At 34.4% G+C, this 12,561-nt stretch overlaps 1 protein-coding gene across 3 annotated transcripts in view; it reads left to right on the forward strand.

Moving 5' to 3' along the window:
- LOC144256506 (poly(A) RNA polymerase GLD2-like) overlaps positions 1-12,561 on the forward strand; it is a 57,880-nt gene that overhangs the window by 20,405 nt on the left and 24,914 nt on the right. For all 3 annotated transcript variants that reach the window (XM_077801550.1, XM_077801554.1, XM_077801556.1), the window contains exons 5-6: positions 11,651-11,765; positions 11,865-11,956. In XM_077801550.1, the coding sequence (XP_077657676.1) occupies positions 11,651-11,765; positions 11,865-11,956 (207 nt within the window). The remainder of the gene's footprint in view (positions 1-11,650; positions 11,766-11,864; positions 11,957-12,561) is intronic.

Genomic DNA, 12,561 nt, shown 5'->3' on the forward strand with positions numbered 1-12,561 from the left:
GTGTTGTTTCAGTTTTTAGAGAGAATGCCTTCAATTTTTCTCCATTTAGAATGATTTGGCCTGAGGCTTAGCATAGATAGCCTTTACGATGTTGAGATATGTTCCTGTTATCCCTAGTTTTTCTGATGTTTCGAACATAAAGAGGTGCTGCATTTTGTCAAATATTTTTTCAGCATCTATTGAGATGATCATATGATTCTTATCTTTAAGTCTATTGATGTTATGAATTACATTTATTGATTTCTGTATGTTGAACCAACCTTGCATCCCTTGGATGAATCCCACTTGATCATGGTGCACAATCTTTTTGATACGTTTTGTATTTGATTTGCCAGAATTTTATTGAGAATTTTTGCATCTATGTTCATTAGAGATATTGGTCTGAAGTTTTCTTTCTTTGATGTGTCTTTGCCTGGTTTTGGGGTCAGGGTGATATTGCCCTCATACAATGAGTTTGGAATTACTGCGTCTTTTTCTATTTCCTGAAATAAACTGAAGAGTATTGGTATTAGTTCTTCTTTAAAGGTCTTGTAGAACTCAGCTCTGTATCCAACCAGTCCTGGTCTTTTCTTGGTTGGTAAGCTTCTGATGGTGTCTTCTATTTCCTCACTCAATGTTGGTCTGTTTAAATTGTGTGTCTTCCTGACTCAATCTATGCAAATTGTATAACTTAAGAAATTTGTCGATGCCTTCAATGTCTTTTATTTTATTGGAGTATAAGATTTCAAGATAATTTTTAATTATCCTCTATTTCTGTAGTGTCTGTTGTGTTATTACCCTTTTCATCATGTATGCTGGTAATTTGAGTTCTCTCTGTCCTTCTCTTCGTTAGTGTGGCTAAGAGTCTGTCAATTTTATTTATTTTTTCAAAGAACCAACTTTTTGTTTTGTCAATTTTTTCAGTTTTTTCTTTTGTTTCGATTTCATTCATTTCAGCTCTAATTTTAATTATTTCTCACCTTCTGCTTTTGCTGCTGATTTGTTCTTCTTTTTCTAGGGCTTTGAGATGTAGTTTGAGGTCATTTATTTGTTGACTTTTTCTTCTTTTAAGGAATGAACTCCATGCAATGAATTTTCCTGTTAGTACTGCTTTCATAATGTCTCAGAGATTTCTATATGTTGTGTATGTTCTCATTTACCTCTAAGAATTTTTTAATCTCTTCCTTGATGTCTTCTGTAACTCATTGTTCATTCAGTAGCATATTGTTTAGTCTCCAGGTGATGGAGAAATTTTTATTTTTTATTTTGTCATTGATTTCCAATTTCATTTCATTATGATCTGATAAAATGCATGGTAGTATCTCTACTTTTTTGTATTTGCTAAGAGTTGCTTTGTGACATAGTATATGGTCTGTTTTAGAGAAGGATCCATGTACTGCTGAGAAGAAAGTGTATCTCTTGATGCAGGTTGAAATAGTCTACATATGTCAGTTATGTCTAAGTTATTGATTATGTTATTGAGTTCTATAGTTTCTTTATTCAACTTTTATTCAACTTTTGGTTGGAAGATCTATCCAGTAGTGAGAGAGGTGTGTTAAAGTCACTCAAGATTCTTGTGTAGTGGTCAGTTTGACTCTTGAACTTGAGAAGAGTTTGTTTGATGAAAATAGCTGCACCATTATTTGGGGTATATATATTTATAATTGTTATGTCTTGTTGGTATATGGTTCCCTTGAGCAGTATGTAATGTCCGTCTTTATCCCTTTTGATTAACTTTGGCTTGAAGTGTACTTTATTTGATATGAGGATGGAAACCCTTGCTTGCTTCCGCAGTCCATGTGAGTGGTATGATTTTTCCCAACTTTTCACCTTCAGTCTGTGTATGTCTATCAGATGAGTCTCCTGGAGTCAGCATATTGTTGGGTCTTTTTTAATCCAATCTGTTAGACTGTCTTTTGATTGGTGAGTTTAAGTCATTAATATTTAGGGTTATTATTATTGAGACATGGTTTGTATTTCCAGCCATATTCGTTTATTTTTGTTATTTAACTTGACTTAGTTTTCCTCTTTGATTAGTTTTTCCTTTAGTGTACTACCTCCCTCTGCTGATTTTCATTGTTGTTTTTCATTTCCTCTTCATGGAATATTTTGCCAAGGATGTTTTATAGTGCTGGTTTCCTAGCTATAAATTCTTTTAACTTTTGTTTATTGTGGAAGGTTTTTATTTCATCTTCAAATCTAAAGCTTAATTTTGTTGGATACAAGGTTCTTGGTTGGCACCCATTATCTTTCAGAGCTTGATATATGTTGTTCCAGGATCTTCTAGCTTTCAAGGTCTGTGTTGAAAAATTTGCTGTTATCTTAATTGAATTATTTCTTCTATATGTATTCTGATTCTTTTCTCTTGTAGTTTTTAAAATTCTCTCCTTATTCTGTATGTTGAACATTTTTATTATAATGTACCTTAGTGTGGATCTGTTGTGATTTTGTACATTCGGCGTCTTGTAGGCTTCTTGAATTTGGATTTCTTTTTTTTTTTTTTAATTTTTTATTTATTTTTTAGTTTTCGGCGGACACAACATCTTTGTTTGTATGTGGTGCTGAGGATCGAACCCGGGCCGCACGCATGCCAGGCGAGCGCGCTACCGCTTGAGCCACATCCCCAGCCCTTGAATTTGGATTTCCAATTCATTCTTCATGTTTGGGAAGTTTTCTGATAACTATTTCATTGAATAGATTGTTCATTCCTTTGGTTTAGACCTCTATGCCTTCCTCTATCCCAATGACTCTTAAATTTGGTCTTTTTATGCTATCCTGTATTTCTTGAATGTTCTGCTCATGGTTTCTTACCATTTTCGCTGTGTGTTCTTTGTTCTTTTCAAGATGATATATTTTATCTTCATTGTCTGATGTCCTGTCTTCCAAGTATCTACTCTTAGATCACTTCAACATTGAGCTGCATAAACAAATCCAAGATGCAAAAGATCACCTCAACAGGAAGATAGAGGTTCTAAAATAAAACCAAACAGAAATCCTTGAAATGAAAGAAATAATAAACCAAATTAAAAACTCAAAGGAATAATGCGTTAGAGAGAGGAAAGGTCCTAACCCAAAAAAGGAGCATTGTGTGTGCAAAGAACTGAAAGCAGACCAAGGTGAGTTAGTTTGGTAAATTAGAGGGAGAGTAGTTGAAGGTGTGGTAGGAAAGATGGGAGGAGAGAGATGATATCATGCAAGGACTTTTAGACCAGTCTAAGAATGTTAATAAGCTATTCAGTGTTATGTTTTTAAAACTGGGAAGAGAGATAAGTTAAAGGTTATTTTGATTGTAGTGTTGAAAGCAGGTTAAGGTTGAACAAACTTAGATGTAGAATAGTTATTGTATTCGAGATGAAATGTAATGAATGAGGTCTTGAATTAGGAAGTGCTTGTCTTTATGATAAATAGAAGTTGATGAATTTAAGCTTTATTTGGGATGTAGATTGATAGGATTTGGTGATGTGTTAGATTAGGATGTATAAGACTCTGTAATAATGATACTTTAGGCTAGCTTTCTTTGGTGTGGAGGGCTGTCCTATACATTCTAGGATGTCTAGCAGCATTCCTGTTTTTTGTCCATTAGGTGTCATCATTTGCTGGTCATGGCAACCAAAAATGTCTATAGTCATTGGCCAGTTCTTTGGTGAGCAAAATTGCCTCTAGTTGAGAACTACTGGATTAGATAGTGAATGTACTGAAGTTTACTCTGAGATTTCTGGTATCTATAGTTGTTTGCATAGTCTTCACTGAGTCAGAACAGAATGGAAATGGAAAACTGATTCGTGTTTAATAGGAATTGCCTTATGAGTTCTGTGGACATGTTGCCTTTAAGAAGCTTTTTAAATATCAAAGTAGATATTTAGATGGAATTCAGAGGAAAGGCATTGACTAAAAATGTATATTTGGTAATCATCAGCATACAGATGGCTGTTTGTCTAGAAAGAGAACCTTTTCTTGTGTCCAAGACTGACTAGCATGGGTTGAGAAAAAAATAGGAAACAGAAATGGAGACTAAGAGTACATATAACTAACTGTTTTGGAAAATTTGGCTGTGAAGGGGCGGAGCTGAAGTTGGGAAGTTAGAACAAACACTTTTTTTTTTTAACATTTTAAAAGAAATGTTAACTACATATTCATGTTCATAGGAAAGATTCAGTAGCAAGGGAAGAGATGACTACTCTGGAAAGAGAAGAATAATGTTTTCTGGAAGGTAGAAAAAGAATGGTTTCAATGTATAAATAGAATGATTGACATTAGGTAAGAGAAAAGCTTTCTGGAACTAGAGGATAGGAGAGCATAGTGTAGATGCAGGGGAGGTTTGTAGATATGGTAGGAAGAAGTTAACACAATATCCTTGGCTTCTTCCTGTTTTCTCTCTGAATTAGTATTCAAGGTCATTTGTGGGCAAGATGACATGGGATATTAGAGTTTTGAGAATAGTGGATTTACTAAATGCGTGAAATCAGGGAAATGGTAGAGAAGGTTTTAAACATTTTTTGCTGGGTAGTATAGAGAGCTCACCTAAGATTAGTAATAATGAATTTATTATTAATAAGTCAATCTGCCAAATCTGCTAACTCCAAGGGAAAATTTGTTAGTAGAAATTTCCTTAACTATGTTGAGGTTTCATATTCTGTGTGTTGTACAACTAGAGAATTGAATTTTGAAAAGTGTCTTCTGAATTTTATTCTTGGTTTTAATATCTTTTCTCCATTTTTCAGGTTTCTGTTTTAACAAACAGATCTCTTTAAATTGGAAATCTGAGCTACTTTTCTGAATTTTAACTTGTTTTTTGCTCTGGATTATAGGTGAATATATACTTTCCTGTACAAAAAAGAGCCTATGGAGAAATCAAGAGTTATCCAAGCTTGTGAATTTCATCTTTTATAACTATTCTTTGAAAATTCTGGTTATTTGAAGTTATCATGTAAATCAGTTTAATCGATTTCAATTTTTTAAAAAATTTTTATTGTTGGTTGTTCAAAACATTACATAGTTCTTGATATATCATATTTCACACTTTGATTCAAGTGGGTTATAAACTCCCATTTTTACCCCGTATACAGATTGCAGAATCACATCGGTTACACATCCATTGATTTACATATTACCATACTAGTGTCTGTTGTATTCTGCTGCCTTTCCTATCCTCTACTATCCCCCCTCCCCTCCCCTCCCCTTCCCTCCCCTCTTCACTCTCTACCCCCTCTACTGTAATTCATTTCTCCCCCTTGTATTTTTTTCCCTTTCCTCTCACTTCCTCTTGTATGTAATTTTGTATACCCCTGAGGGTCTCCTTCCATTTCCATGCAATTTCCCTTCTCTCTCTCTTTCCCTCCCACCTCTCATCCCTGTTTAATGTTAATCTTCTTCTCATGCTCTTCGTCCCTACTCTGTTCTTAGTTACTCTCCTTATATCAAAGAAGACATTTGGCATTTGTTTTTTAGTGATTAGCTAGCTTCACTTAGCATAGTCTGCTCTAATGCCATCCATTTCCCTGCAGATTCTATGATTTTGTCATTTTTTAATGCAGAGTAATACTCCATTGTGTCTAAATGCCACATTTTTTTTTTTTTTTATCCATTTGTCTATTGAAGGGCATCTAGGTTGGTTCCACAGTCTTGCTATTGTGAATTGTGCTGCTATGAACATCGATGTAGCAGTGTCCCTGTAGCATGCTCTTTTTAGGTCTTTAGGGAATAGACCAAGAAGGGGAATAGCTGGGTCAAATGGTGGTTCCATTCCCAGCTTTCCAAGAAATCTCCATACTGCTTTCCAAATTGGCTGCACCAATTTGCAGTCCCACCAGCAATGTACAAGTGTACGCTTTTTCCCACATCCTCGCCAGCACTTGTTGTTGTTTGACTTCCTAATGGCTGCCAATCTTACTGGAGTGAGATGGTATCTTAGGGTGGTTTTGATTTGCATTTCTCTGACTGCTAGAGATGGTGAGCATTTTTTCATGTACTTGTTGATTGATTGTATGTCCTCCTCTGAGAAGTGTCTGTTCAGGTCCTTGGCCCATTTGTTGATTGGGTTATTTGTTATCTTATTGTCTAATTTTTTGAGTTCTTTGTATACTCTGGATATTAGGGCTCTATCTGAAGTTCGAGGAGTAAAGATTTGTTCCCAGGATGTAGGCTCCCTATTTACCTCTCTTATTGTTTCTTTTGCTGAGAAAAAACTTTTTAGTTTGAGTAAGTCCCATTTGTTGATTCTAGTTATTAACTCTGTCCTATTGAGGAATTTGGAGCCCGACCCCACAATATGTAGATCGTAGCCAACTTTTTCTTGTATCCGATGCCATGTCTCTGATTTGATATCAAGCTCCTTGATCTGAGTTAACTTTTGTGCATGACGAGAGAAAGGGATTCAGTTTCATTTTGTTGCATATGGATTTCCAGTTTTCCCAGCACCATTTGTTGAAGATGCTATCCTTCCTCCATTGCATGCTTTTAGCCCCTTTATCAAATATAAGATAGTTGTAGTTTTGTGGATTGGTTTCTGTGTCCTCTATTCTGTACCATTGGTCCACCCGCCTGTTTTGGTACCAGTACCATGCTGTTTTTGTTACTATTGCTCTGTGGTATAGTTTGAAGTCTGGTATCACTGTACTGCCTGATTCACACTTCGTGCTTAGCATTGTTTTTGCTATTCTGGGTCTTTTATTTTTCCATACGAATTTCATGATTGCTTTCTCTATTTCTACAAGAAATGCCATTGGGATTTTGATTGGCATTGCATTAAACCTATAGAGAACTTTTGGTAATATTGCCATTTTGATGATGTTAGTTCTGCCTATCCATGAACAGGGCCGATTTCAATTTTTGAGTTGAGGTTAGGCTGAGGTTTGTTGATATTGATTATAATGTAAAAAGATGATTGTGAAGGAAGTATTCAAAATTTCGTGTGTAATGTTTAATTTTGGAAAGGAACAAATTTTGTGGCACCTCTTTGCATCCTTAGAGGAAATATTTGGGGACAACTACCTTAGATAAGGACCTCTGTGTTTTTACTTTACGTGTCTATCAAAAAATTCTGGAAGCTGCACAATGTGTATTTATGTAGAGCAACCTAAATCAGAACTCAGCACAAAAGAAATCAACAAAAGATTATTTTTTTCTTTAATTTATAGTGTAGTTCTTCCTTTGATAAATTCGATATGTGCCCAAAAGCAATCAAATTCAAGGGAAAACAAAACAAAACTCCAAAATAAACCAGTAATATAAACTGCTTTTTCAGCCTGCCAATTTATAAATTAAGAAGGTTACACATTGTGTGCATACACAAAATCACAATAACTTTATCATGCTAACAAAGAGTGGGATGTTTTAGGCATATTTCTGATTGTATTTTATCTTAGAATTTGCTAATTTGAAGGGAAAGGGAGTTCTGCATCAAGAATAAATTTAAACTTTTGTTAAACATCTAGCTTTAATCAATTAATTTTGGTTCTGGGAATCAAACCCAGGGCCTTATGCATGCTAAGCATTACTGAAGTACACTCTTCAACCCTTCTAACTTTATCTACTTAGTAAATTAGTACCAGCTCTTTCTGTATAGTTACATGTGTGCCAAAGATTAAGGTAATGAGAGAATGTGAGGAGTTGCCAGTTTTTATACAAATGCTTACAAAGCTAATAATCTGTTCTCTGGACCATATTTAATTTTATTTCTCTTATTTTGAAAGCTCCTTGCTAATGTGTGTTTGTTGTTTATAAGTAGCACTTAAATTTAGGCAAATACTGTCACCATTTTTTAATGCATTGTAGTATATGATAAGGTCTTGGTATTTTTTCACTTTGTTTTATAAGGGAACCAACTAACAGAGAGGTAGAGAAACTACTGAAAAAACTCTGAAAGTTTTGCCTCAAGCTTTGTGTATCAATATATTTAAAAACCCCACTCTATTCTTTTCTTGCCTTTATTAGGGTTTGTATTGCCCTCCAACAATTATGATTTTATTGGTAATTTGACTTGACTTGCAATATTATAATTTTTTTAAGGAAAAAGAGAATATTTACATTTGGAAGAAACTTTTTTTTTAATTAATAATAAGGAAAAAATTTACTCTGGAATGAAAAAAAAATTCTAGAAGTACCATTATGCATAATAGCTTGATATGATCTAAATTATATATGATTTCAGCCAGGGAAATTCTGTATCATACATACTGCCCCCACCCATTTTATTTTTTTTTTTTAAGAGAGCCATGCCCTGAAATTCTATTTCCCTAAATAAGACAACAGAAGTCTTTTTTAAGCATGTATGGGTTTTCTCTTAAGGTTTTGTCTCTTTGGGTTCTGTGTGTCTATTGTAGAGTAAAATAAAATGATTTGATAATGTGAGTCCCTAAGTAAATGCTTAGATAGTGAGGAAAATAATTTTTGGGTACCAAGGATTAAACTCAGGGGCACTGGACCACTGAGTCAAGTGCCTAGCCCTGTTTTGTATTTTATTTAGAGGTAGGGTCTCACAGAGTTGTTTAGCACCTCACTTTTGCTGAGGCTGGCTTTGAATTTGTGATACTCCTGCCTCAGCCTCCTGAGCTGCTGGGATTACAGGCTTGGGCCTCTGTACCTGACTAGGAAGATTCTTTTTTTTAATATATCTTCATTTTTTTATTTTTATTTTTTATGTGGTGCTGAGGATCAAACCCAGGGCCTCGCACATGCTGTGCGAACACTCTACCACTGAGCCCCAGCCCCAGCTCCCCTGCCATGCTATCTTGCTTGTTATAACTTTATAAGTCTAGAAGTCAGGTAGTGTATGTCCTCCAACTTTGTTTTTCTTGACTATTCTTGGTATTTTGCCTTTCCAAGTAGAGTTTTGTCAGTTTCTAGAAAGAAACCTGGGTTTTTATTTCATTTTCATTGAATCTATAGATCAGTGCTGGAAGAGTTGACATGTTTACCAATATTTTTTTGATCTTTGTATATCTCTCTCCATTGATTTAATTTAATTTGTATCAATATATTGTATTTTCATTGTACAAGTATAACATCTTTTGGAAAATATATTTCTAAATATTTCATGTCTTTTGCTATTATCATAAATTTTTTAAAAATTAAATCTCTTTTTATTTCTGTGTGTTATAAATAGTTAAGTTTTAGAAAATTTTAAAAAGGCCTTTTGTACTACAAAATTTTTTCATGTTTTCAGGGACATGTCTTTCTGGGGTGCTTCTCTTGTTTATAGTAATGTTACTTTGTACTCATTTTGCTTATAAAAACTTGGGGAGTTGATGAGAATCGTTTTCAGGTTTTTTCTTTAAATTTTCTTTCTGTTCTCATTCTCACTTGTTATTTGTGTATAGTGAGATGACTTTCCTAAACTACTTTTAAATGAAGAGGATTGGGCAGCCTAGCTTTCCTAATTCCGTGTCTCCGTTGTTACATGGTATTTTCTCTTCTTACCTGCTTTTATCTAGGTCAGAATTTTTCACCATCTGTATTGATATTTCAGGCTAAATAATCTTTCCTTCGGGCTGGCGGGTGGGGAGTGGGGAGGACTTCTGTTTATTCTGTGCATTGTAGAAAATTTAGTTGCAGATCTGGCCCCTAATTGCCAGTGACACCCCCATCCTGTTAGTATAACCAAAAGTGTTTTTGAACATTGTTGACTATCCATCCCCTGGGAGTCAGAATCATTTTACACCCTTCCTTTGCCTCTGATGGTTCTGCCTAGTTTAGATTTCTCTTCCTGAAAGTCTCTGTGATGTGTGTTCCTTTGTCGTGGAAGGAAGTTTCATTTACTTTAGAAATCTTCAATTTTTCCATGACCCCCTTAATTGTAAATTGTAACCTGTGAAGCTCTCTGCCAGTGTTGGCTGCTATTTCACACCAAGTGAGACACCCATCCCCCACCCCTAATTTAGAGGATGGGGAACAGTGAGAGGAAGAAGGTAGCACCTATAGGCCATTAGATTTCTGGAAATTTGGTTGTAGGGTTGCCAAATTCCCTTTCCCTTATTTTTTTGTGATACTCTGGGTGTCTTGCTGCTATTGATGTTTGGCTCCTACTGGCACATTCTGAAGTATGTCCAGTCAATTAATTATTTGTGTTATATTTGTTGTCCATGCTTTGTTTTGATTTAGTTTGATGTTTTATTTTATTCTCCTACTTGCTCTTTTTTTGTGAGCAGATATCTAGGGATATTAAGAAATTATCTCTTTCATTGCCAAGTTGCCCAGAGTGCCTCAGCTTTCTTACAATGACTATTCTAAATATGATAAAAGGAAACATTTTAAAAGATGGATGAGACTTTTGCCTGGTCATGTCCATGGAAAACTAGATTCGAGGAGATTGAAAATACAAGGGAGAGAATGAAAAACTGATGGTGGTATTTGCCCTTGAAAATGGACAGAAGGCTTAGTTATAAAAGTATTAGTAGAGAGATTAGCTTTGAACATGGGAAGGAAATAATTTGTCAGGAGAGGTAAAGAAGTTTTCTTCATATCTCTTATTTGCAGGTGTGTTAGGAAGCTAAGCTTATCTGCTAGAAAAAAGTCAGATAAGTTTAGGGAGCTCGAAGAAGGAAGTAAAGATTATGGAATGGTATGGTGAAAACTAGAAACAGTATCTAACCACAGACATAAAAATAATTGCTGAGTGATGCTAACTAAAGGTGCACTATGAATTTGAAAGACTTTAGGTTTTTTATTTTTAATTTTTAAAATTTTGTCTCTTAGTAGCTTAGATATAAGAGCAGAAAGAGTGGTTTTTGTATTGACCTAAGATTAGGATTTTGTCAGACAGGTTTAGAGCATGACAAGGAGATGATGTTGCTAAGGTATGATAAAAGAGAGTGATTCAAGGGATGTATTTTGGGTACCAGACTGCTTCAGGAAGAATATCATACCATTCAGGTGCTGATTGGGAGAAAATGGATTCAAGGGAGTCTAGATCTCTTGTGTATCTAAAGCAGGTATGAGGGGACTAAGGAAGTTGGACAGGAGATTGAAGCCAAGATAGTATTTTGGAATTTAAAATTTCAGAGCCAGGGCAGTTCTGGTTTATTGTAAAGACCACATTATAGTTAGGAGTATATACTAATGAAAAGTATTGGTGTAAAAGAAGTTCAGAGGTGTAGTTTTTGTGATAAGAGCTCATTACAGATAAGGAAATCATTTACAGTGATAGCTAGAGTTGGGCTGGAGGGACAGTGTTAACCAGATAGGTAGACAAACAAGAGAGGTCATTTGATAACAATCTCACCTGAAGAAGTCAGGGTTAAGATATGTGTTATAAAAATAGAGAAGAGGGTAGTTTTCATGAGGGTAGAATAGCAGGGATTTCTAAGTCTGTTGTTATATTTGGCATTCATGCATGTGAATACCAAGGGCAAACTTCTTTAAAGTACCAGATAGTAAATATTTTGGATGTCACTCCTATGGTTTTTACTGCAAATTTTTGTTTTTGTAACTCTTTAAAAAATATAAAAACCATTATTTACTCATGAGTCATGCAAAAAACCTACAGTGGCCAAGGGTTGTAGTTTGATGACCCATAATTTTACCTGCTATGATTTTTGTATTGGAAAGTGTTAAAAAAGATAATGTCTGTTTATTTTAAAGATATTGTCAGAATTGATTTACAATAAGTATGGCAATTATTTTGAATTTCTGAGTGAAACTTTTGCTTTTTTTTTTTCCCCCCTGTGAATTCAAGTTAAGTCAGCAGATACTGGAATTATTTGAAACATGTCAGCAGCAAATAAGTGACTTAAAGAAGAAAGAACTCTGTCGAACACAGCTGCAGAGAGAAATTCAGCTTTTATTTCCACGTATGTTATTTTTTATTTTTTATTTTGCATTCCCTTTAGATCTATGCATTCCTTTTTAAATTTTAAATAATACCATATAATTTTCTTATCTTTCTCTAGAAAGCAGACTTTTTTTGGTTGGGTCCTCTTTAAACGGATTTGGTACCCGGAGCAGTGATGGTGATTTATGCCTTGTTGTTAAAGAAGAACCAGTAAGCACTGAAACCTTTATTCCAAGTGTGTTTCTCATGTTACATCAGTTAAGAAATTTCACATAAAAGTCATTGAGGAAAAGAACTTGCTATATTTTAGTTACTTCTTTGCATTTTCTGTTTATTGTAATTCTGGGAACTTAGGAAATGTTTTTTCATTTAAGTCTTATACACAATGAACATGACAGGAACTCTAGCATTAATTTAGTTCTAAATCTTTATGCTAGCTTCACTATTAAAGAGCTCTGCCTTTATTTTGACATGTAATGTGGGTTGGATATATTTATCAAAATGCAGCAAAGAAGAGTATGTGGCAGTATTATATTTTTGATATATTTTCTTTCCATTTGAATTCTCAGTGATTTCTATTTTTAATCTTTCTTTTTTCCCTTGAAAATATTATGGGGTTTAGAATTACTGTTTTTGAGAAAATAGATTTCACTTAAATTTAACGTAAGACTCTTGTGATTTATTCAGTTTTATATTCTAAGACATTTTGGCTGTGTTCCTTCTTTTTGTTTTTATTTAGCAACCAAATGGTGTTATTTAATATTATATTTATTTGAGTTTCCTGTTAACTGGTCTTTTGTGAATACCTTTAATAC

Source organism: Urocitellus parryii, chromosome 1 (genome assembly GCF_045843805.1).
Source record: "Urocitellus parryii isolate mUroPar1 chromosome 1, mUroPar1.hap1, whole genome shotgun sequence".
Taxonomy (NCBI): Eukaryota; Metazoa; Chordata; class Mammalia; order Rodentia; family Sciuridae; genus Urocitellus; species Urocitellus parryii.